The sequence below is a fragment of the Panthera leo genome, chromosome B4 (assembly GCF_018350215.1).
Source record: "Panthera leo isolate Ple1 chromosome B4, P.leo_Ple1_pat1.1, whole genome shotgun sequence".
Lineage (NCBI taxonomy): Eukaryota > Metazoa > Chordata > Mammalia > Carnivora > Felidae > Panthera > Panthera leo.
In genome coordinates this window covers 18,539,994-18,564,526 of record NC_056685.1, presented here as the reverse complement: position 1 = coordinate 18,564,526, position 24,533 = coordinate 18,539,994, and the positions used below count along the sequence as shown (strand labels likewise).

The 24,533-nt window shown below is 38.0% G+C and overlaps 1 protein-coding gene across 2 annotated transcripts in view; it reads right to left on the bottom strand.

Annotated features, from left to right (window-relative positions):
• PLXDC2 (plexin domain containing 2) overlaps nucleotides 1-24,533 on the bottom strand; it is a 445,479-nt gene that overhangs the window by 122,769 nt on the left and 298,177 nt on the right. For both annotated transcript variants that reach the window (XM_042945054.1, XM_042945053.1), the window contains exon 5: nucleotides 6,954-7,076. In XM_042945054.1, coding sequence (XP_042800988.1) covers nucleotides 6,954-7,076 — 123 coding nt within the window. The remainder of the gene's footprint in view (nucleotides 1-6,953; nucleotides 7,077-24,533) is intronic.

The window sequence follows — 24,533 nt, the reverse complement described above, 5'->3', positions numbered from 1 at the left end:
CAGGAAAGCTAGAATCACTTGTAAAAGACCTGCAAATGTCTCTTCCATACTTAGAATTATACTCTTCCATGCTGAAAAAAATTCCAACACTAATGGGAATTTTCTTCTCTGGTTCACAATGCCTGTATTTCTTTCTTTGTTGTACTGCTTCAAAGAGGCTGCAAGGTAGCTTAAAGGGCCCTAGGCAAAGATTTCTGAAGCCCACTTCAAGTTCAAGTACACTGGGATATATGAGTCTTCAGTGGTATGTATCATATTCTGATGAGTCAATCTGCCAGTATTTGCCATAAAACTATTAACACGAAATATAAACTGAAACATTAATAGCCACCAATGAGAATTCATAGTTTTGTTTTAACGGACATTGTGTCTTTTCTTTCTTTCTTTCTTTCTTTCTTTCTTTCTTTCTTTCTTTCTTTCTTTCTTTCTTTTTTTCTAAAAGAAAACAAATGAGGAGCTAAGGCTTTTGCTTAGTTCTAAGTATTGGATTTTTTGTTTGGTTAAAAAATAGTCCTGTTTCCATTCTGTGAAAAAATGTTTTACAGAAATGAAAAATGTTTTACAGAAAATGAAATTCACAGAACCAAAAGAGATAAGCTTATCTCCCAGGTCAGTAAACATGTGATTAAAAAGGAAAAAAGAAAAACCAAGATCGTACGACAGAGAGCTTGTGGGTTAGTGAAGACGCAGAAGTGCTAGGAGGGTGGTGTGCCCGGGAGTGTCCTGGTGTGTAAAGCTCCGTAACTCTTCCCACATACCTTGCCCTGTGCACTTCATCCATCTGACTGCTCGTGAGTTAATTCCTGTACCTGATGATTGATGTAAAACAGAATACTGTCTTCACTGTGTTTTTGAGTTCAACTTACTGCTGAAAGCTTTTAACTATGATGGGGACATAGTAGGCTTCTGAATTTCCCTCCTCCCTTGGAACACACCTAATGTGTAGCTACACACAGAACAGTTTCCTGTGGGAGAAATCGAAAGCTGAATAACTGCTTTGATTTGGGCAACTGAGAAAATGCCCACATTGAAACTGCATGCATCTGGGTTCTGTGATCCTCTCCGGAGCCCAAAAGAGCCAGTGGGCACCTTCTCCACCTTCTCCCTTTTGCTCACTCTGACAACAAAACCAGGTCACCGACATCCTTCTGGAAAAGAGCTTGCACACATGTCAGGCACCCAGCTTTTGCGGCTGCAGCCTGAGAGCCAGGCTCCCAGATCACCTAGTTCTTACAGACAACTGGATTTGCATTGCAAGTCCCAAGGATGGTAGCAAACAAAGAAGCAACAGGTGTGCCCTTGGGTACATGCCATGGCTATCCTCCCCCTCCCCCACCTAACCCAGGGCTTAGCAGAGAGAGCAGGCAAAAGTGCCCATCTCCTAGTCTTTCCCTGGAAGGGGTGTGACTACCTACTTTATAAGCTGTAGCATGACTGTCCAGCTTCTACTTAGTTCATCTAGGTGCTGACTGTTATCCTCCCATGGCCAAAGAGAGCCAATTAGCACTCCCCCCACCATCTCCCTCCGGATAACTCCAACAATAAAACAAAGTTGCCAGTATCTATCTTGAAAGAAATGGTCCATATATCTAGTGTCCCCACTTTTACAGCTGTCATCCAGGTTTTAGGCACCCAAATCACCTTGCTCTGATAGCCAATGAGGCTTATATTTACAAGACCTAGAAGATGATGGCAAATAAACAGTTTCTAAATGGGTGAAGGAGCACCCCCTTATGACTATATATATCCCAGCTTGGTGCAGAAAGACCAGGAAAAAATGCCTATCTCAGTTTCTCCCCAGAAGTAGTTTGCATACGTTCTTAGCTCCTGCCTGAGGGTCTGGCCACAGATAAACCCTGCAGGTAGGTGTTGACTGTGATCCTGCCCTCTGAAACACTGATGGCTTCTGGGCACATTCTCGACTACTGGGAACCACCAAGAACAAAAACAGTATCAGGGACAATCATAGAGGTTTGAGAGATAACCAGGAGCTTGGGCGGGACTGACTGATGTGCTTTGTGTCCTGCATAAGCCACTTTGACAAGATTCAAGGAGTCTGCTATTTTATCTAATGTGCAGAAACTAACACGGCCAAGAAAAATGAAAAAAAAAAAGTAGGGAAATATGTTCCAAACAAAAGAGCAAGATAAATTTCCCAAAACCAATCTTAATGAAACAGCAGTAAGTTAATTTACCCAAATGAATTCAAAGTAGCAGTCATAAAGATGCTCACTGAGGTTACAAAAGCAATACATGAACAAAGTGAGAATTTCAACAAAGATATAGAAAACATTAAAAAGTACTCAACAGAAATCAAAGAGATAAAGAATACAATAACCAAAATGAAAATTTTAAAAGCGTGGTTCAACAACAGAGTAGGTCAAGTGGAAGAAAGGATTAATGCACTCGAAGACAGGGAATTGGAAATCATCCAGTTAGAGAAGCAAGAAGAAAAAAGAAGGAAAGAGTAAATATGGCTTAAGAAATGTATGGGACACAATCAAACAGACCCATGTTCATATTATAAGAATCCTAGAAGAACAAGAGAGAAAGAAAGGGAAAGAAAGCTTGTTCAAAAAATAATGGCTGAAAACCTCTCTAATCTGGAGAAATAAACAGACATTCAGATCCAGGAAGACCCAAAACCAAAATAAGATGAATCAAAGGAGACTCCTAAATAGCCATTTTTCTAAAGATGATATACAAACGTCCAACAGGATATAAAAGGGTGCTTGACACCAGGCATGAGGGAAACACTAGTGAAAAGCACAATGAGATATCACCTCACACCTGTTGCGATCAAAAAGACAAGAGATAACAAATGCTGGAGATGGTGTGGAGAATAGGAAAACCATGTAGTCTGTTTGAAATGTAAACTGGCACAGCCACTATGGAAAACAGTATAAAGTTTCTTCAAGAAACTAAAATTAGAACTGTAGTATGATCTCGTAGTCCCACTATAGGGGTACCTACCAGAGGAAACAAAATCCCTTTTCAAAGAGATATCTGTACTCTGTTTTTCACTGCAGCATTATTCATAATAGCCAAGTAAGGAAACAACTTAAGTGTTCATCTACAGATGAATGGATAAAGAACAGGCACACACACACACACGCACACACGCACACACACACAGTGAGGAATATTATTCAGCCTTAAAAAGGAGTGAAATTGTGCCTTTGTAACAACATAAATGGATCATTATGCTAAGTGAAATTAAGCCAAAGAGAGAAAAAGAAAACCTACATAGTATCACTTACATGTGGAATTTAAAAACAAAACATAGTTGAACTCACAGAAATATATTTTAGAATACTGGTTGCCAGTTGTTACTGGTTTAGAATATTGGTTGCCAGGAGTTAGGGGATGAAGAAAATAGCAAGAGGTTGGTAAAAATGTACAAACTTTCATATACACTGCAAATAAGGTCTAAGGATCTGATACATAACAAGGTGATTGTAGTTTCTAATACTGTATTGCATAACTGAAATTTTCTGAGAGTCAAACTTAACTGTTCTTACCAAAAAAAAAAAAAAAAAGGTAAATATGTGAGTTGATGGATGTGTTAATTAACTTCCCAGTGGGATTCCTGTTGCCATGTATACATATATCAAATATGTATATTCAATATAGCAATGTATTTTGTTTCTTTGAGGTAAACATTTAGAATCCCCAAAAAATTTTTTTGGATTTTATCTGGGTGCTTTTAAACATAGGGAACACCACCATGAATCCGTGTTCCAAGTGAAAACTCAAGTCTCTTCTTTTATCGGCATCTATGTATCTATACTACACTTTTTTAAATATTAGAAGGTATGAGGATAATAATAGGCAGGAAACTTCCATATGCATAGAAGTAAAGGGGTTTCTGATCAGGAAATGCCTGCTAACAGTACCATTTTTCCTTCATGCATGTTGGCAACTCTCAAACTCTAGTCTACTTTTTATTTATTAATTTCTATTAGGCACTTAAATGGTACAGAGAAAACACGAAAATAGAGGGCAGAAGACCTATCCTCTGTCTTGCCTCTACAACTTTTTGCAAGGCCTTGGACACACCTGCGTGAACATGTTTGTTCTCCTACAACATGGTGGGGGAGGGCAGAATAGTTCTTGCTTTCTAGGGATTTCTCATTAAATACAAGGAAATACAGTTACCTCAAATTTTGTGCCAGAGAAAGATCCATATAAATGGAGTAATTAAATGTCTTTAATGCAAATTCTGATGAAGATATTCTTATTTATTCATTCATTCATTCACTCATTCATTCATTCAGAGAGCGTGTGTGTGAGTTGGGGAGGGGCACAGGGAGAGTGAGAGAATCATAAGCAGGCTCCATGCTCAATGTGGAACCCAATGCAGAGCTTGATCCCATGACCCTGGTTTCATGACCTGAGGCTGAAATCAAGAGTCAGACGCTCAACCAACTGAGCCACCCAGGCACTCCAAGATATTCTTTCTTTTTTTTTTTTTTTTAAAGTATTTATTTATTTTTGGGAGAGCACAAGTGAGGGAGGGGCAGAGAGAGGGGGACAGAGGATCCAAAGCAGGCTCTGAGCTGATAGGCTGACAGTAGTGAGCCTGATGTAGGGCTCAAGCCCACGAACCCCGAGATCATGACGTGATCAGATGCTCAATTAACTGTCTGAGCAACCCAGGTGTGCCGAAGATATTCTTAATATATTGTCAGCAGGCTTTTTAAAATAACAATAAGTTATTTTAAAGTAAGTTTTTTATTTTAAGTAGAACCATTATAGCCTCCCAACATTTATTAATTTGAATGGTTCTACATACATACTGAGTGGTTCATACACAACTGAAAGATTATTTAAGTGTAAATGTTATTAAATATAAAGCTAAATTATCTCTATCCTGTTTTGTCAAATAACCAATATTTTAAGTTTCCTCTTTTATTAAAAGTTACTGAGGGGTTCCTGGGTGGCTCAGTTGGTTAAGCGTCAGACTCTCTGTTTCAGCTCAGGTCATGATCTCAGGTTTCCTGAGTACGAGCCCCACATCAGACTCTGTGCTGACACTGCAGAGCCTGCTTGGGATTCTCTCTGTCCTTCTCTCTGTCTGCCCTTCCCCTGTTCACACTGTCTCTCAAAATAAGTAAATCAACTTAAGATTTTTTTTTTAAAGTTACTGAAATCTAAAACTTTATGGTCTACAGGTTGGTGGGAGTGGCTTTTGGAGATAAAATCTTCTATTTCTCCAAGTAGCCCCCAACTCACCTATTGTTCTGGAGGGAGCAACTGGGTAAGTAAACCAGGGAGGCACTTTTCTTGGACAATTATGATGTGAAAGTATATACTGTCAAAAGAAAGCCTTGGGTTGAAGAATGGAATTTACATTTCTAAGGACCTGAGTTAGCGTGGTCCATTTCCTAGCCCATGACTGTCAACCCTACACCATTTCTTTCACGATGGGCGCAAGATCTAGTGACGTTCTTCCTTAGCTTAAAGATGAAGGTGTTACTTATGTTCATATATCAGACCACATGAGTTGCTACACTGTCCTATGTGGTTATTGGAGAGACTTACTTATGTCATTATGCTTTATGATTTTGATGTTAATATTATGAAAAGTCGGTCATCAGAATTCTGTCCCCATGAGCAAATGTCTCTAACATCATCTAGTAAGTGACAGAGCTTAGAAAATCATCAACTTTCATCAAATCATTTCCTGTTTACTAAGGTGATTCTGGCTGGAAGGTCACGGAATAAGTTTCAGATAAGTGTCTGGTTATAGTTTTACCCCAAGTATCTTTACAATCTATTTGGACACCCTTGTCTTTAGCACCTCATATTTTTAAGGTAGGATAGCGTTTGATAGCTCTTAAAATAATAGGGGAGGTAATTATTATGGCTAACACTCAGAGTTACCCAATCTTCGAACATACCTTTGTGCTACTCAAATTGTTTGAAATGTGTTTCTCAGAGCATATAGCTAACTACATTTAGTTTCCTTCTTTGTTTGCTATTTTGATCTGTAAAATGGGTTCATCACACTGGTCAGAAGATTGCTTTTAGCAAAATGATCACATTTCCCCAAGGCCACTGTCACTATTAAGTCTATACTACCCACCAGTAAATTTCTTCCTTGGTCATTAAGAGTAGAAATAACTGTTCACACCAAATAGTTCCATAATTTTAAAAGATGAAATCGTCATTTGGGCAGTACAGAAATTTCTATCTTCGATTTTTCAAAACAAACTTTTCCTTTCGTATTTTCTCTACTAAAGTCATGTAGCCTTCCAAAAGATAGAGACACAAAATCCATTTATCTGAAGGTCTTCATAACTCGAAATTCCTCACTTAGATTTCAATAGCATTCAGTGATATAGTCAACGTTTTCGCTATTTTATACGTCCCCAAATAATAAATAGTAAGGATAGATTGTCAGTATACCTGACAAACCCTGGTAGGCTCTATTTCCTATTTTAAAGTCAGGAGAACTTGATTTTCATAAGTGTATTTTAACTATCCGCTATGCATTTTTTAAAAGGTGTGTTCATCTCATGGTACATATCCTTCATAAGTTTTGGAAATTTAATATCCAAGTATCATGCCACTTGCCTCTATCTGAAGATAACCAATTATCCGTATTTAGTTTTTTCAACAATAAGGACTTATTGCAAATAGCATTAAATGAATCTATTTGCTCTGTTCAGAAAGTCATTGACAGCAACTCATTTATTACAGTGCCTAAGAGAGGTGTTAATAAAGAGTTGTTGAACCAACAAATGAATGAATAAATAAGTGACATGTGACCACACACTTCAATCTATGTATTAACAGTTACAGTATATTTGTCGACTCAAGGCATTTGCATCAAGCGATTTACAATCCAGCTTACCAGAAAAACTCCAGGGCATAAAATATTAATATGAATCTGATGATCGATGTCTGAAAGTACACATTCAATAAAGAACAGGCTAACCAGTACATACCATTATCAAAATATCTGACTGTTGAATTTCTGGATACACTGGGATCGAAATTTGCCATTAAAGGTGCTATGTACTGTGTGGCTGTTAGCATTCGATGTACGACTTCTCCAGTGTATATGAAACCTGTGGTTGAAAAAAAAAATAGGAAATAAGTTAAGGAAAATCCCATATAAAATTTTAATTAAAGTACCTCCAACTCCGTTGCAGTCATATTTTGAAAATAAAATATCAAAGTGGCTAAAAAAAGGAATATAATGAATGTCTTCACGTCTGATCAACAACAGTCTGGAAAGGAACAAAGTCTCATATGATTTTGTAGTACCTTGCAGACTGGTAAATCAGAAATCTAGAATATGTACAGTTTTAATTGTGGGAAAGTGACTGTGGACTGTGGGAGAGATCATGAGGCTAAAAAGGTAATACAGTATGGTGTGCAATTCAAATATTCAATCTGCCATTATTAATCCCTTGTTATTTTAACACTAGCTGAACATGCAAGTCCTTTTTACAAATGAATGCATTTTCATGATGTTTAATTGCATTTTCACAAAGTTTAATTGCATTTCTTCAACTATAATCTCAGTTCAGGACCTTTTAGAAGCCACACATGGATATCTTCAACACTGAAATGCAGAAAACATTCTAAACCTTTTTGTCAAAATTGAAAGAATGTTAAACACCCATAGAAAAACTTGTACATTGCTCAGTTATTAAAATACTAGCACTCTATCGAGAAGAAAAGCATTATATGTTACAGATAAAAGGGTAAAACACTGATAATGCACAAATGACTCTCTTTAGAAAGTTATCAATGGCAGCCTATTCTAGTGGTTGGATAATGAGAGGGAATTAACTACAAAGAACTTCATATTGAATTAACTTTCAATAGGTCTTATGTTATAACTCTGCCCACTTCTAATTATTCACATTGGCTTTATTTACTTTGTGTATTATCCATGACACATTGTTAATCCAATACTGGCTTCTTGCCTCCAAGGTCTTTTGCTTCCTGAAAAGACGGTCAGCTCAGTGAATGATAACTAATTTTAATATTAAGCTAAGAAATGCACAATTAAGAACATATATGTAAAAAGGCACACACACACACACACACACACAAAGTAAAACCCAAAGCAAATTATTTGTGATAACGCAATTGTAATGTTTAGGCGATCACAACTAGACCTGAGACTACTATAGATCATTTTCTATTTTCATAAGAATTAATGAAATAAAACAAGCAAGAGTTTAAAAAACACACAAAATTGTGTAGATTTAAACCTCTAAAAAAGTGTTAAAGTTTTTGTTACTTCACTTCATGGTCTAAATAAAGCTTTCATTGGCATATTGTGGTCATTATTGTTTCAAATTCTCAGTTATGGTTTCTAGATAAGTTATTGGAAATTTAAACCTGCAGTTATTTACTTGGAAATTAATTTCTTTTAGCAATGTCTTATTCCTTTGACTTCCTTTTCATTTTTCATTAAGAGTATAATTAAATTTTAGCTATTCACTTTAAAAAATGTATTTCTAACTATTAAAATCTTTACCATGTATTTTAATCATTGATTACTTCTTGTTTTCAAATGCCAAGTAATATGCTTCAAAATAAATTTCATTTGTCTTGAGCAGAATTTTGTACAATTGCAATTTCACATATCTCAAGTTTACTAAATGATATTAAGATACAGTGACACAGTCATCACTTTAATTTTATTTCCCTGTAAAATTTGAGTCATCATCAATGTTCAAAGTGAATATCACATTATGAAAATTATAAAGATGAAGAGTAACTATTTTTCAGGATCTATGATGTATTTGTTTATATTTTCACCATTTAGGTAGATACAAAAATCCTATATGAGTATGATCTTTCTTTTTTTTTTAATGTTTATTTACTTATTTTGAGAAGAGACAAACCACAAGCTGGGAAGGGGCAGAGTGACAGGGAGAGAGAGAATCCCAAGCAGGCTCCATGCTGTCAGCACAGAGACCAACGCAGAGCTTGATCTCACAAACTGTATAAACCGTCAGATCATGAGGTCATGTCCTGAGCTGAAATCAAGAGTTGGATGCTTAACTGACTGAGCCAACCAGGCACCCCTGCAGGTATGATCTTTCAAGGAAAGAATTAAATTATACTCTGAGAATGTTCTGTAAGGGACAGTGGCTCTGAATAGTTATTTCTCTATTCTACATTCTCCATGTGCTAATGGAAGAAACTTTGCGTGATTTAAAGAATAAAGAGGGCAGTAATCAAGGCAATATGATAATTGTGACTCAATACTAAATTAATTTTCAAAAACAAGTGTAAGAAAAGCAGCAGCAAGTTCCCAGGAAAACAGAGTTGCAAAATGCAGGACCATAAATGATTTCAGATGCCTAATTCTTACTGTTAATGCTTAAAAGATACATATATGTATATTTTTATCTCTGGATGTTTCCACATAGATTTGGCAGAAAAAAAAAATCATTCCCCATTCTCCATAACCCAGTTTTCAAATCATACAAATCCTTAACGGCTCCTTGCCTTCACCAGGAAAAAGTTTTCTGGAACTACAATTTCCCAAATTGCAGAGGCGAAGTCTCATCTTGTTCCCACAGAAATAAGTAAAAATATGGAAGAATCTGTTAATGAATAAAAACTATCATTATGATTCTTGTTCTTCTATCTCTGTAACATTAAAATAAGTTATTTTTGCTCTGACTATACTACAGTGCTGCAAATACAATTAACAAGCAACAGCTACTCTAACTGCGAACACATCCACCACTGCTCTTAATCTATTTCCACCATTACCACTGCCACCACCAAGAGTGATGTGTAAAAGAAGTCAAGGGTGCAAAAAACCCCACTTACTCCGCAGCGTAAGTTTCATTTTGCGAATTCTGAGAATACATGCTTGTTTCCCTTAACCATGTTGCAAGGCGGTTCCTAGTTCTTGGTGACCATGGAATGAAATGGTTAACTGTAGTGATGGGTTCTACTGACTTTTCAATACATTTCTAAATTTTGAAAATGTCCTTTCAGCAGTGGCTAGTACCTGAGGGAGGGAAAAACCTTACAGGCCTACGGATAGTAGGGAAATCTGGTTAGGTGTTGAATGAGAACCAGTTATGCAAATTAGAGAGTGCCGTCATGGAAGAAAACTTCTCCAAAGCTTCAAAGGCACTTAGAGCTGCCAACATCCCATTTAAACATTTACCTCTTTTCTTTAGCTTTTTGAGGCATGCTCTATTGTAGAGAAAATATATACAGTAAAACCTTGGATTGCAAGTAACCTGTTCTGTGAGTGTTCCACAAGACGAACAAACATTTCTAATAAATTTTAACTTGATAAACGAGTGATGTCTTGCAATACGAGGTACGTGATGCCAAACGTCACAAACGTGATGCCAAATGATCACAACTGAGCTAATGGTTCTTCTCTCTCTCTCTCTCTCTCTCTCTCTCTCTCTGCAGGATTGTGGGTGATCATCCCCCATGCTCTGATGCTCAGTCTCAGGTCTCGGTGTCTGGTAGAAATCAGTGATTTTTCAGAATGTTGGAAGGTGTCCAAAACTGGCACTTGTCTGTTTTTTTTTTGTCACTTCAAAGCTCCTATGGACAGTCCTTTGCTTTTCATACAAGAGGAAGCTTAGGAATGCTTTGCTTCATTCTAGGTCAGGCTGCCTGCAGATATAGACCCTTTCCTCTGCTGCCTTATTTCCAGTTACATTAAATATAGTATATGACAAGTTTATTAATACTGTACTGTAGTCAACATCCGTGCGAGCATATACAATGGCCGCCATGAAGAAAAAGATTCCATTGAGCCAATAGATAGCAGTGATTCCATGAGTGATAGTGGAAGTCATCCTCTACAATGACTGTCTTCTCTCTTGTGTCCCTCACACAAGCCATTAAGGTTTTAAGTGCAGGTCAATTTGTTTATTTTTCTTTATATTTTGTATTTTATTTATTATTTTGTATTTATTACAGTATTGTAATAATTTTTTTATGAATATTTTTGGGTTGTGGAACAAATCACCTGAGTTTCCATTATTTCTTATGGGGAAATTCGCTTTGATATACCAAGCGCGTGGGATGACCAGCACGTTTCCGGAATGAATTATGTTCCCAAACCAAGGTTTTACTGTATTTCGTTTTTCTGGTTGTTTACATTATGGAGTAGTTTAAGCAAAATATTTGTATTATTTTTTTTCAAAACAGTTGGTAGCCATATGAAGGGCTAATCATAAAATATCTCCTTAGATCACTACATGCTTCTTATTTAAAAGGAGTTTGAGGGAGAAACAACCTGTTTTCTCGGTGAAGATTCTAACACCTATACTTTGGAGCACAGTTGTAGTCACCTCGGATCCTGTTTCAGCCTCTGTTCTTTTAATTGACAAATTTTATGGATAGATTTACATTGGATTCCTCTATTGCAATCCACCAAATGAGCCTTAAGTCGGTAGGTGGATGATATGATTACAGAATTTAGTTAATGGTACAAGCAAATTACATCCTCGTGGTGTGACTGTTACTTGACATCTTAGTGGCTCAGTTCGCTAATCTGTTAAACGGGGGAGTAATCATTGGGCTGTTGTCGTGGTTGAATGAGTTGATGCGTAAAAAACACAGTCAGTGTTTAAAATAAAAATGTGCAGACAACAAGCAATCCATTAAATTCCTTCCAATTTTTACCTCTTGAAGTCTTTTGTGTCTAATATATACTAGTCGATTGGACTTACACTGGGATGTTTATATGATTTTGAAATTGTGCTTCAGACCCAAATGGTATGATATGTGTTTCTCTGCACTCTTCTAGTTTGGGTCAAGGTATACTGTGGACTCTAACTACAGGGCAACAGATAATTAAAAGCCTGAATGTCCAAAGTTCTACAGTCGAGATATCTTGTCTTACATTCTGATGGAGTAAGCACCTTGTAAAAACCTTAACATCTTATTGGTTGCAAACGGTTATTTCATTTAATTGGAAGTGTCATAGTAATAAAGGCTATGTGAAACATTCTATGAAACTTTAATGTGTAAAGGTCTACATAAAGTATTTTATTTCATCATCTTTCAGTTGGTATTTTTGACCCCAGAGGAAACGCTGGAACTAATGTGTGTGCCTGCAGGGCATTGAGCACTGATAGTTAAATGCTGCCTTTAGAGTACAAAGGCACCATTGCCACCTTTATGATGTACGAACTTGTCTACACGCTAATCAAAGAGATCCGAAATTCATGGTCTTTGTTCCATGAGGATTTAGAGAACAGATTCCCCATTCGGACTCCTCACTAGCTTTACATGTGATCTGGTCCCTTTCTATTCACGAAAGCCTGAGTTATTTCACTGGGTAGTGTTTGTGGTTAATTGTTCTGTCAGTCACTCGATATTTGTCATCGACAAGCTTGCTTGAAGGGAACAAGTGAAGTCTGGGCATAATTCAACGTACATTGTTCAAAAATGCCATTTGATGAATCACAATGCATTCTCACTATGCTGTAAACTACACCCCTTTCAGACAAATACTTGTTTGTAGTTAAGTCAGTCTTTTAAACAAAACCATATGAGGCAGCAACTGCTAATTCGAAAATTAAGTTGTGGTAAGTTATCTGGTAATGGAACTGTCTGCCAGCTGCAACCGTACAATGATAGGTTTCACGTAACGGGCTTCCTCTGGACAAAATTGTTGCGAGTAGACCTCACAGTTCACTGTGAGGATACTGGTTTGTACATGCAACCTAGATGTTTAAGCAAAAAGAAAAAGAAAAAAAAATATTTCTGAGTTTCATGTGAGCTTGCCAACTAGTGGCTCCTTGGAAGAAACCTACAATATTGTCACTCACCAAATATTTTCCCTTTACACTTCCAACCAGCTGTTAAGGTAAAATATATCAAGTGCATTTTCTATAAATAAAAAAAACATATATGTTAAAATATATCACATCTCCTAGACTCCTTTATTCCACTGGCCCGAGGCACCATGGGGGATTACAAATCATAGCAAAGCCATTCCTTGGGGGAAAAAAGGCAACAAGTGACAACTTGGTTATTGGCTACGAATTACGTTCATGAAATTACCGATATAAAAATGTATGTTGACTACATAAAGTGCTTCTCTCCAACTCTAGGAGGAAAGAGCAGGAGCCAGAATTGTGTGGATGTGGAGAGAAAGAGAGACAGAAGTCTGTAACTCTTTCATTTTCATTTTGAACCGGTGACAAAATTGTAGCCTGTAGTTCTTGCCTTCTCCAGCTTGTTTCTCAAATAAATCCATGTGACTTATTCTTAACTCATGTTAATTGCCAGTGGCCCCTGTCAACAGCACCCTTCTTCCCTCTGCTCCAAATGTTTCTCATTATGTGGGATTTGCAGAGATGGGTCCATTCACACGGCAGATAATGAATGGCACCCCCCTGGAGTTGTGTGGTGCATGGCTTCTCATGGAAGCACTGACTGCTCTTGTTTGCTTCAGAAACAAGTTCGTCTCCTCTATTCAGATTGATCCAGGTAACATTTCAAAAGTCTTATTCCTACATGGGGAGGAATGGGAGGGTTGCATTGAATTATTTATGCCTCCCCCTGCCCCTACCCCGACTGGGGATTCAGAGATCCTGCGTCAAATGCTGGACACACATGTAGCAGAGTTTTAGCTGGGAGTTAGACCCCAGTACCTGAGGTCTGTTTAATTTGGGGTTGGTTATGCTGCTCTTTGTTTGCAAAGCCTCTATCTTGATTCCCACCTAATCTCTTGGACCCTGCTCCCTGTGGGTAGTCTTTCTAGAAAACAACTACTTGGCTTCTTGACCTGTGAATATCAGTTGCCCCTAGAATTTCTGCCCATTTATTGGGACTAAGTAACCCCTTTGGGAAACTACCTAGAACAGCTCAAAGTTACCAGCTGGCCTTCCATCCAGGCTCTGTCTTGCTCTAGAGAGGGGAGCACATGACCTGCTGTGGCTTTTATTTTATCCCCAGGGTTCCCCCTTACCCTGAAGAACAATAAAAACTATCCCATCCTTTTCAAAGGACTTAACATCCATTTTTTAAATGACCAGAAAGAGCCCTGGAAGCAAGATGGCCAAATGTAAAGGGAGGCCATATTCAGATAGGGAACTTTTTTCCTGTCTCATCAGACCTTCTTGTATTTATTGAATCATCTGTAGTACTGCATATCTTACTTTCAAAATCAGGTAAATTTGAAGTGAAAATATTAGGTAGCAGGAGAATAAATCCTTTGAATTCTTGCCCTGAATAGTGGTCTATGCAAGCCTATAGTTTACAAAACAAGTTTTAGTCCACATTTTTGAAGTTATAACTATGCTTTCCCACATCCATTCTTCCCCAAATGATTTTGTTTCCCTTCATTGTTTAGACATTCATAGGAGATACAGAGATTTCATCCCTAAGTTTTACCACAATCCTTCCAAGTCGGGTCATGAAAGGTCTTGAATGTACTGACCATGTTTTCATTGTCCTTCCCTTTTTTAGTGCAAGAGAAATACCGTTCATCTAGACCAGATAGAAGCTATAAAAGGGAGTAGAAGCGCTTTGCTTTCTCAAAAACCGCCATCTGCCATGCACAACTAGTTCCAAATCAAGGGTTTGCTCTTTCCTTTTTTTCTAGTGTAAGTAAAGTATCCCAGTTGTTGCCTCAGATGGTCTTGGTTTTATGCCTTAGCATTTAACTTCTAGATCATGTCATATATATAGTGTCATATATGCAATGTTTAGATAGACAGTATGTAAATAGTTTGGGTATATATGTGTGCATATATGTGTGTGTGTGTATATACATATGTATATACATATATATATGCATATATAATACACACACAATGTGTGTGTGCGTGTGTGTGTGTGTGTGTGTGTGTGTGTGTGCATTTCTCACCATGAGGAGTTCAAGTGGACTGCACAGGCCTAGGTTTGAATTCATCTTGTACAAGAGGTATGATGTCCTGTCTTCACTCTCATTGAGTTGCAATTTCCTCTGGAAAATTAGGTTAAAATTAACCCCTTCTAAACAGCACTACTGTGTGCATTGGTCAGGAAGAAATGCTACAGAAATGTAGCTGCAGTCCAAATTCAACATACATTTGGAACATCTGTATTGCCCTGTGACATCCTTTTACAATCAGGGTTCTGGGGAGACTCGCTCTGCAGCTACACTGATTCCTCTCCTTGTCCGCTCTTGATCTCTGCAGCCCTATGGTCAGATTCCAACTGTGATACTTCTGACCTCCTTGAGACATGAGCCCTTTCACAGTCACAGAATTGTGACCACAACTACATTTTCTCTGAAGTTTTAGTAGTCTTGTCCCTTGAGAAGATGAATTATCAGTGAGAGGGACAAAACAGCTTGTTAATAAAAGAGCACTGACCCAATTGTACATTCATGTGACAATTTGCACTTGGTAATTTCAATATGCCCTACAATTTGAACACTCAAAACATTAGATGCCAAAAGAAAACCTCAGTGTATTTGAGAAAAGAAAGGAAAATATGTATTTGGCTTTGTTTATAATGTATACAGGCGTGTGTATGGTGTGTGTATATACACATATACAAATACACACATACACAAACATGTTATATATTTACTTTTTATATATTTTATAATTATATATTTTCTTCTATTTAATTATGGTATATATTCATATTATGTTAATAATATGTTAACATATTCACATTATGTTATACATATAATGTTAATGAGAACTAAGTGGAACTCATCACTACAGTTAAGCATTTTACTTCTTGGTTGCTAAGAACTCATGTGAAATATTGATAAGAAGTGGCTTTCAACATGGTTAAGGAAAACAAGCAAGTATTGTCTGAATTAGAAAAATGAAACTCATGTTGTAGAGCAGTGGAGTTTTTGTATCCTTGGGTTATTCTTATATTATTCTCTTTTGAGGAAGAGCAAATCTTACAGTATATGGATTTGTAAATCAATAAAAAATGCATATTGAATATCTTAAATCTGAAGCATCATAAAATCCTTACTCCCAGTTAACAATCCAGTTAGTTTGCTTCCTCTGAAAGCATTTTAGACATATTTTTACTCGTTTATCTGACCATGATGCACCCAACCCATCAATATCTTGGCTAATGCCACCTAGATTGAGCTTTTCAAAGAGGCATTTATTTTCAAAAATAGGTTGTATTCTTCTATGAAATTTATCAGCTCCAATTTAGGAAAGACTGTAGTCACTGAGAGCACTGAGAGATTGAAAACAGCCCTAAGAGTTTCTCCCATCCATGCCTTATGTTTCTTTCACAACTCTTACCTTCACACCAAATGAATAAACAAACAAACAAACAAATTAAGTTTATTCAGTCATCTCCTCCTAGTGTTGACTCAGGGAAGAGTTTGTTAGGATATATATTCTTCCAGGGGCACCTGGGTGGCTCAGTCAGTTGAGTGGCTGACTTTGGCTCAAGTCATGATCTCACTGCTCGCAAGTTCAAGCCCTTCGTAGGGCTCTGTGCTGAAAGCTCAGAGGGAGTCTGGAGCCTGCTTCAGAATCTGTCTCTGTCTCTTTGCCCCTCCCCTGCTCGTGCTCTGTCTGTCTCTCTCCCTTTCTCTCTCTATCTCTCTCTCCAATATAAAATAAAAACATAAAAAAAAGAATATCTATTCTTCCAGCACGGCTACCTTACAGAATTCGTTATATGGTTGCATTCGTTATATGGTCCCTGAGGCCGAAAAGAGTAGGATGTGGTTAGTACCGCCATTTACCTCACAAATTAGATCCTAATTCAAATGTAGGACATTCTACTTCCTATAATCCTATTTGAAAAAAAATTTGACCAAATACTAAAAAAGCATTTTCCTTGACCTTGAGTCTTTGCAAGCGATATTTAGATTTAAAAATTTCTGAGTACATATTCAAACATTCATACACATTCATATATGGATATTTTGTGGCATTTGACTAATTGCTACTTGCTTTTATATATATATATATATATATATATATATATATATATATATATATATATATATGTGACTATGTATATTGATGGCTTTAAAAATAAATGTTAAATGATAAAATTCATAACATATGCAGAGAATATATGCTTATGCATACATGAATAAGTAATAAACACCCATGTATCAGTTTATCTACCATCCAGACTAAAAGATATAGAATAAAACATAAATATGACTTTTAAAATTTACTGCTAACCACTTTCATACATTTTTTAATTTATCACTTCCTTCCTTTATGTTTTTACACTTTTTACTTTAAAAAAATTTTTTATTTATTTTTTTTGAGAGAGATAGAGAGAGGAAGAAGGAGAGGGGTAGTGGGAGAGGGAGAGAGAAAATCCTAAGCAGGTTCCATGCCCAGCACAGAGCCCAACTTGAGGCTGCTTTGGATTCTGTGTCTTTGGATTCTGTGTCTCTTCTCTCTCTCCTCCTCTACTTGGGCTCTGTCTCTCTCTTTCTCAAAAATAAACATTAAAAAATAAAAGAATGTGTGACTATCCTTAGTCTTTCACTCTGTCATACTTCTGAATTAGTTTATCAAGATACACACACACACACACACACACACACACACACACACACACATAAAATAACTGTGTTGGATTTTGACTGAAATTGCACTGAAATTTTAAGTAAGTTTAGCAGGAATTCACTCCTTTTGATTTTGGGTCTTCCAACCCATAAACATAGTATATAGATTTATTTAGCATTCTAGATATCTTAAGCTGTTTTTAATTAATTTTCTCAAAAATGTCTTGTACATCATTTCTAGGTTTATTCCAATTTACTTATTAGTCTTTTTTGAAGATATCATTATTATTGAAAACTTTAGTTTCAATCATATTTTCTAACAGTTTGTGGTGGCATTCAGAAAACCGCCTTTGTATATTGATTTTAGATTCAGAAATCTTACTCAGCTCCAGAACTAATTCTAATAATCTGTACATTTTGGGGGGCTTTAATTTATTGATGATCACTTCATTAGAAAATAATGAGAATATTTTTTCTTTCTAATCATTATGCCTTTTATTTCTTTTTCACTAGCTACATTTTGTATATTGGTTTAATGCAGAAAAAAATTAGGCTTATTGAAAATAGATATCTAAATGGTAAGTGGAAATCTATAGAACATGAAAGAAATATAATTCAGGATCTAACTAAAACAACTATCACAAAGATATTTTACAAGCCTGAAAAAATATTTTGTGAAACATTTAGATGAAATCACAATTCTGGTTATTTTTCCTTTCTTTTTCTTCTTATTTCTAAAGAATTCTCTCCACCTTAGAGACAAGATAGATAAACTTCTCGCAAGCCATCGACCTGTAGATACCTGAACCCCTTACTTCTCTTGATATCTCATTTAGAGATGCCATTTTTTTCCATTTCTTTCTCAACACGTCCACTTCAACTAAACCTTAACATCTGATTATACAACCAAAGTAAAGCAGTAGGAAATGATATTCACAAAAGAGCCTCATTTAACTTCTCAATACAGTGCCTTCGTCCAGAACAACATGCACTGGGAAGAGGTAGAAATGGCAAACAAAGGACAGGAAATAGAACCACAGTCCTGGGACAACCCCAGAAAGGGAAGGAATCATGCAAACCCACCCTTAGGTTAACTGGTATGACCAGTGAAAAACGACCTTCCAAGTGCAGGTACAACATTTTATTGCCTCCCAGGGAAAATAAAAGAGATGCTTCGATATGCTCCCCCCAACACCATATTTATACCTGACAAAAAGGCTCGGGGGGCAAAACTATCATATCCTAGGTTAAAAAGAGGCACTCCTCAAAGGACACTGTGGGAAAGCACGGAAGCTATACTGTAATTGATAACTCGGTTTTCTCATATTTTTGTCTTTGTGTTGGAGCAGCACGAGCCCGTATCTCGAATGCACTTTTGTGTAACTGCTTCAGACTAATCAGAACTGAAGGGATAAATTTTTTTTTTTATTTCAGTTTATATGTGCTAAGGCACAGAATCAAAAGGTCCACCGTGCTGGGAGGAATTCTTTCCCTGGACATTCATTTGAAGTTCCTGTTCAGTGTGTGAATGGAGCAGCGAGGGGGGCGCAGGTAGCATTTGGCCTCAATGACATAACCGGCCACAAAAGCTCATCTCGTTCGTGTGCCCAAAGCTCAATGAAGCCGAGGCAAGCCTGTATTCGATCAGACACGAGTGCTAACGGAACGCCTCTCTCTAAGATTTTTAGAATAAAAATTAAGAACATTTTGACCTTTGCACGAATTTGGGATACAGGAGACGTGGGGAGATACAACATTTATGAGCATTCGTCGTTCGGGCTTCCACATTTTCTTCTTCATACAATGCCACTGTCAGAAACCCGATGTAGCTATACAGTGGCAATTAGCTCTCTCCCTCATATTTAAACCTTCACTCAGGAGAAATCTGATGAGTTATGTGCTACAGTGAGAATGGGATATAATTTTTACCATGTTATCCACTCTCAGGAGTATTTACACGTTATTAAGAAAGATGACCGTACTTAAGCTAAAGAAATGGTTATCTCCTATTGTCACCCACAGGGGCTGAACTATGTGAACGAGTGTCCCCTCACGGCTGACCTTAAACAGAAGGTGAGCACAGGCCCCCCACCAACCCCATGCCATCCTGCAAAAGGTGGGGGCTAAAATCATGCGAACGTGGGTCACCACAGCCCCTCAGGTGGCTGTCACCATCCTCTGTAGGCTCTGCAACTGTGGAGGTTTTTAAAGACTAGTTACTACAACGCGGTCACACTGCAAGAGTGAGTCGCAGGCATTGGAGTGTGACACTGGCCCCTCTGGTGTGTGGCCATTCAGCTCCTGTCCGATGACCTTACCAAAAAAGTCTTTAAAAAAAAAAAAAAATCCCAATTTCATTAAATACAGCCCTTCCAGAGACACTTCTACTGGAGGCAAAAGAGGGGCAAAAACCGTTTGCATTGTGGATTTGTTGTGTCTCCTTATGAGATAGGCTTTTAAGCACAGGTGGGTCAAGTTATTCTTCTTCGTATCTGCTGTTCAGCTTGGCCGGGCAGAGCATCTGCCTCAGACGTAACAAACTGGGTTTCAACAATGACAATGGTCCCAATGCCACAGCTCAGTATACGGAGCCCTCCCCGGTCTGGCCGCTGCCCGGTTCTCCTCCTGTTCTCCACACGGACCCAATGCTTCAGCCACTCCCAGCTCCCCGCGGGTGCCCTGCGTCGTGCTCACGTTTCACAAGCTGCAGTCTTCTGCCCGAAATACGCTCTCCTCCTTCCGTGCCCTGAAAAATTCTATTCATTTTTCAAGCTTCAGTTTATTTTATTTTTTTTTAATTTTTTTTTTCAACGTTTTTTATTTATTTTTGGGACAGAGAGAGACAGAGCGTGAACGGGGGAGGGGCAGAGAGAGAGGGAGACACAGAATCGGAAGCAGGCTCCAGGCTCCGAGCCATCAGCCCAGAGCCTGACGCGGGGCTCGAACTCACGGACCGCGAGATCGTGACCTGGCTGAAGTCGGACGCTTAACCGACTGCGCCACCCAGGCGCCCCTCAAGCTTCAGTTTAAACGTCCCCTCTTGTGAGAAGCTGTCTTTTATCCTCTCCAACCCCAGAAGATCTGATTACGCCCTTTGGTGTTCCATCCCTGCGCGCATCCCAACTTCTATTATAGGTCTCAACCTCACTGGTTTACAATTGTTGATTTTCACATCCACCCCCTGGTCTGTTCCCCTGTCTTATCATCTGTTGCAAACCCTGGAGGACAGGGGCAAGAGCTTTTTCGTATTTGTATCTCAACACAGTGTCTGGCGGTCACTCACGTATTCATCCAACTTGCTAGCAATTATGGAGCGCTGAGCATGTTTGAGTGATTACACCAGGCAGCGAGAGCAGGGAGAGGGCCTCCCCTGACCTCATAGAGGATGGTGTGTGGGGAGGCTGGAGAGAGGCAGCCAGGGGACGGCAACAGCCCACGGGAGGCCACGCCAGCCACGGAATAGGTCTGGGGACTAAAAGTAATGGAAGCACAGTGAAGGGCTGAAGCAGAGGCTTAACATGACAAGATTTACTCTACTGAAAGATTCTGAGAAACACCACATTCAGGAGAGTGCTTATGTCCAGGGAAGAAAAGTGGGGAACACGTGGAGAAAGGTAAAATTCAATTGTGTCTGTTTTATACCGCCCCCCCCCCCTTCAAACTGGCTATTGGGTTCACAAAGTTTTCTATATTATTAGCTTTTTTTTTTTTTTTTTTTTTTTTTTGGTACAGCTGCAATATTTAAAAAAAAGTGTAAAGCTTATTCAGGCAGAGTATAGACAAGGAGTAAAGGAGACATACTTAAAATAGGGTGAGAGTTCACTGCCTCTTTCAATAATTTGTGGAAAGATGAAATGGGCGTCCACTAGGAATGAGGTGGCCAGAAGTAGATACATCGAAGGTTTTTCAGAAGTCAGTTACTGTGCAGATGTTTTATTGGATACATGAGGAGAGTGCCGAGGAGGGAGGCAAATGAAAGATGATGGTGCCATGTACCAAGATGGGGAGAATGGTGGAGAGGAAAAGCTAAATCCAGGCTTAACAGCTAGTTTTGGAATACAAGTGTGCAAGCGACCCAATCCCATTCCTGTTGCTCAAGTGCAGCGGGGAGCATCCCAACAAAAGAATCACATGGCTGTTTCCCGTCACTGACTTCATTCCCCTGTTGAGTCCGTTGTTTCTGAGTTAAGCCCTTGTGCACCGAAGCGGGAACCTTGGGGATCTGCCATAATCAGATTCCTCTGAAGGATACACACCATTTCGAGGCTTGCAAACGGAGGGATTACCTGCCAATTTAACCATGAAACTGGATTTGTAGCTCTGCCCCAGATAAGGTGAGGATGCACAGACACACATAGATCAACTACTCTTCAGGGAACTAGAAAAGTCGCGTCCAGGGTCACTTATTCCACGCTGTCTTGTCATCTTCTGAGGTCTAAAGAAAACTGGATACAAGTAGAGGCTAGTGTATATGACAAAGGCATTAGTTTCCTGCTGACGACGTATTTGTCCACGGCATTAGTATTTCACAAGTGGTATATAAAGAGACACAGCAAATACATTCCATGTTAAGGATTTTCTTTCCAACTTCCACGCAGACCTCTCTTTGGAATAATCTAAGGCAGCATAAGTATTGACATAATGTTAGATAAATACAAGGCAATGAAATCTGTATACTTAAAAATCTATGAAACAGAACTATATAAATGTTACACTCTGACAGAAGTCTTGTTCTGAGGGTTTCCAACCTAATACAGATGACCAAACACGAGAGCCAAAAAAGCTGAAAAGGTCACTAAAGATCCCCATGGGAGATTCTCCCACTGAGTTGGGAGGTAATGGAGAGAAAAACATGGAGTCAAATGCAGGGGAAGATTTCTTTTTCAGGAAAAGAGTAATAGAGACTATTCAATGAGCAGCGGAGCTATTCAAAATCCAAAGTCAGCATAGGGGACTAGTGAAAACCAAAACAGAATTTGAACTTCCTTTATTTTCATAAGTGAACCTTTTAAGTTCATACCTCCATACTGTTCAGTCACTGAAAGACTCAGTGGAGACTCTCAAATAAAATTCTAGTGATAATCAGAAGGTTATGATAGAGAATTAGAAAACATGTAAAGGTGTATGCTAGGATCTGTGAACTTTCTAGATATCAAATTCTTGTCAGATTATTTGCCACCTGGGAACATTCACTTTGTTATGAGAGAGGGTAAGCATGGGATTGGCACTCTGGGATCTCACGGAAAATTTACAAAGACAGTTGGTTGTTCATTCCGTTTTTAAAAAAAAATTGTGGTGAGAATGCCTAACATGAGATCTGCCCCCTTAAAGTTTTAAGTGCACAATACAGTAGTGTTAACTAGAAGCGTAACATTGTGCAGTGGATCTCTAGAGCTTATTCAACTTTGCATAACTGAAACTTTTCTAACCAGTGGACACTTCTAACCCCCTCATCTAGCTCCTGGCAACCACCATTCTACTTCCTGCCTCCATGAGTTTGACTATTTTGGATACCTAATATAGGAGGAATCATGCAATATTTGCCCTTCTGTGACTAGCTTATTTGACCTAGCATAAAGTCCTCGAGGTTCATCAATGTTGTTGCATATGTTGCGTTTCCTTTTGTAGGCTATTCGTCCATCCTATGTGTGGATCACTTTCTCTTTATCCGCTCATCTGTTGACGAACATTTAAGTTGTTTCTACACCTTGGCTGTTGTGAACAATTCTGCAATGAACATGGGGATGCAAATGCCTCTTTGGGATTCTAATTTCACTTCTTTTGGATACTCAGAAGTGAGATTGTTGGATCATATGGTACTTCTATTTTTAATTTTTTGAGGAACTCCATCCTGTTTTCTATAGCAGCTGTCCATTTCACATTCTCACCAACAGTATGCAAGGGTTCCAATGTTACTACATTTTCTCCAACACTTGTTATCTTTTTTTTTTTTTTTATAGTAGGCATCCTAACAGGTATGAGGTGATATGTCTTTATGGTTTTGGTTTGTATTTTTCTGATGATTAGTGCTGTTGAACATCTTTTTGTGTACCTGTTGGCCATCTGTATGTCTTCTTTCAAGAAATGCCAATGAAGACCTTCACCCATATTTTACATTGAGCTATTTATTACTCTGCTACTGAGTTGTGGGAATTCCTTATATATTTTGGATATTAACCGCTTATCAGGTATAGAACTTGTAAATATTGTCTTCCATTCTGTAGGTTGTCTTTTCATATCACTGGTGGTTTCAATTGCTGCACAGAAGCTTTTTAGTCTGATGTGCAGTTGACCCTTGAACAGCAGTGTGGGGGTTGAGGGGCACCTAACCCCTGTCCAGTTGAGAATCCAAGTATAAATTTTGACTCCCCAAGAGATTAACTTCTAATAGGCAACCGTTGACTAGAAGCCTTACCAATAACATAAATAATTAATACATATTTTGTATGTTATGTATATATTATATACTGTATTCTTATAATAAAATTAGCCAAAGAAAATGTTAATAATATCATAAGATAAAATACACTTACAGTACCATACTGTAAAGAATCTGTGTATAAACGGCCCCACACAGTTCAAGTTCAAACTCATGTTGTTCAGAGTCAACTGTAGTCCCAATTGTTTATTTTGCTATGTGCCTTTGCTTTTGGTGTCAAATCTGCAAGATCATTATCAAGCCCAATGTCATGAAGCTTTTCCCCTATGTTTTCTTCTAGGAGTTTTACAGTTTCAGACCTTATGTTAAAGTCTTTGATCTCCTGACTTTTGTGTATGGTGTAAGCTAAAGGTCCAATTTCATTTTTTTTGCTTGTGGATATCCACTTTTTCCAATGCTGCTTGTTGAAAAGACTATTCTTTCCTCATTGTGTATTCTCAGTACTCTTGTTGAACATCAATTGACTGTATATATGTGCATTTATTTCTGGCTTTCTATTCTGTTCCATTGGCTACAGTCTATCTTTATGTGAGTACCATTACTTTGTAATATATATATTTTTAATTTTTTTAAATGTTTTTATTTATTTTTGAGACAGAGAGAGACAGAGCATGAGCA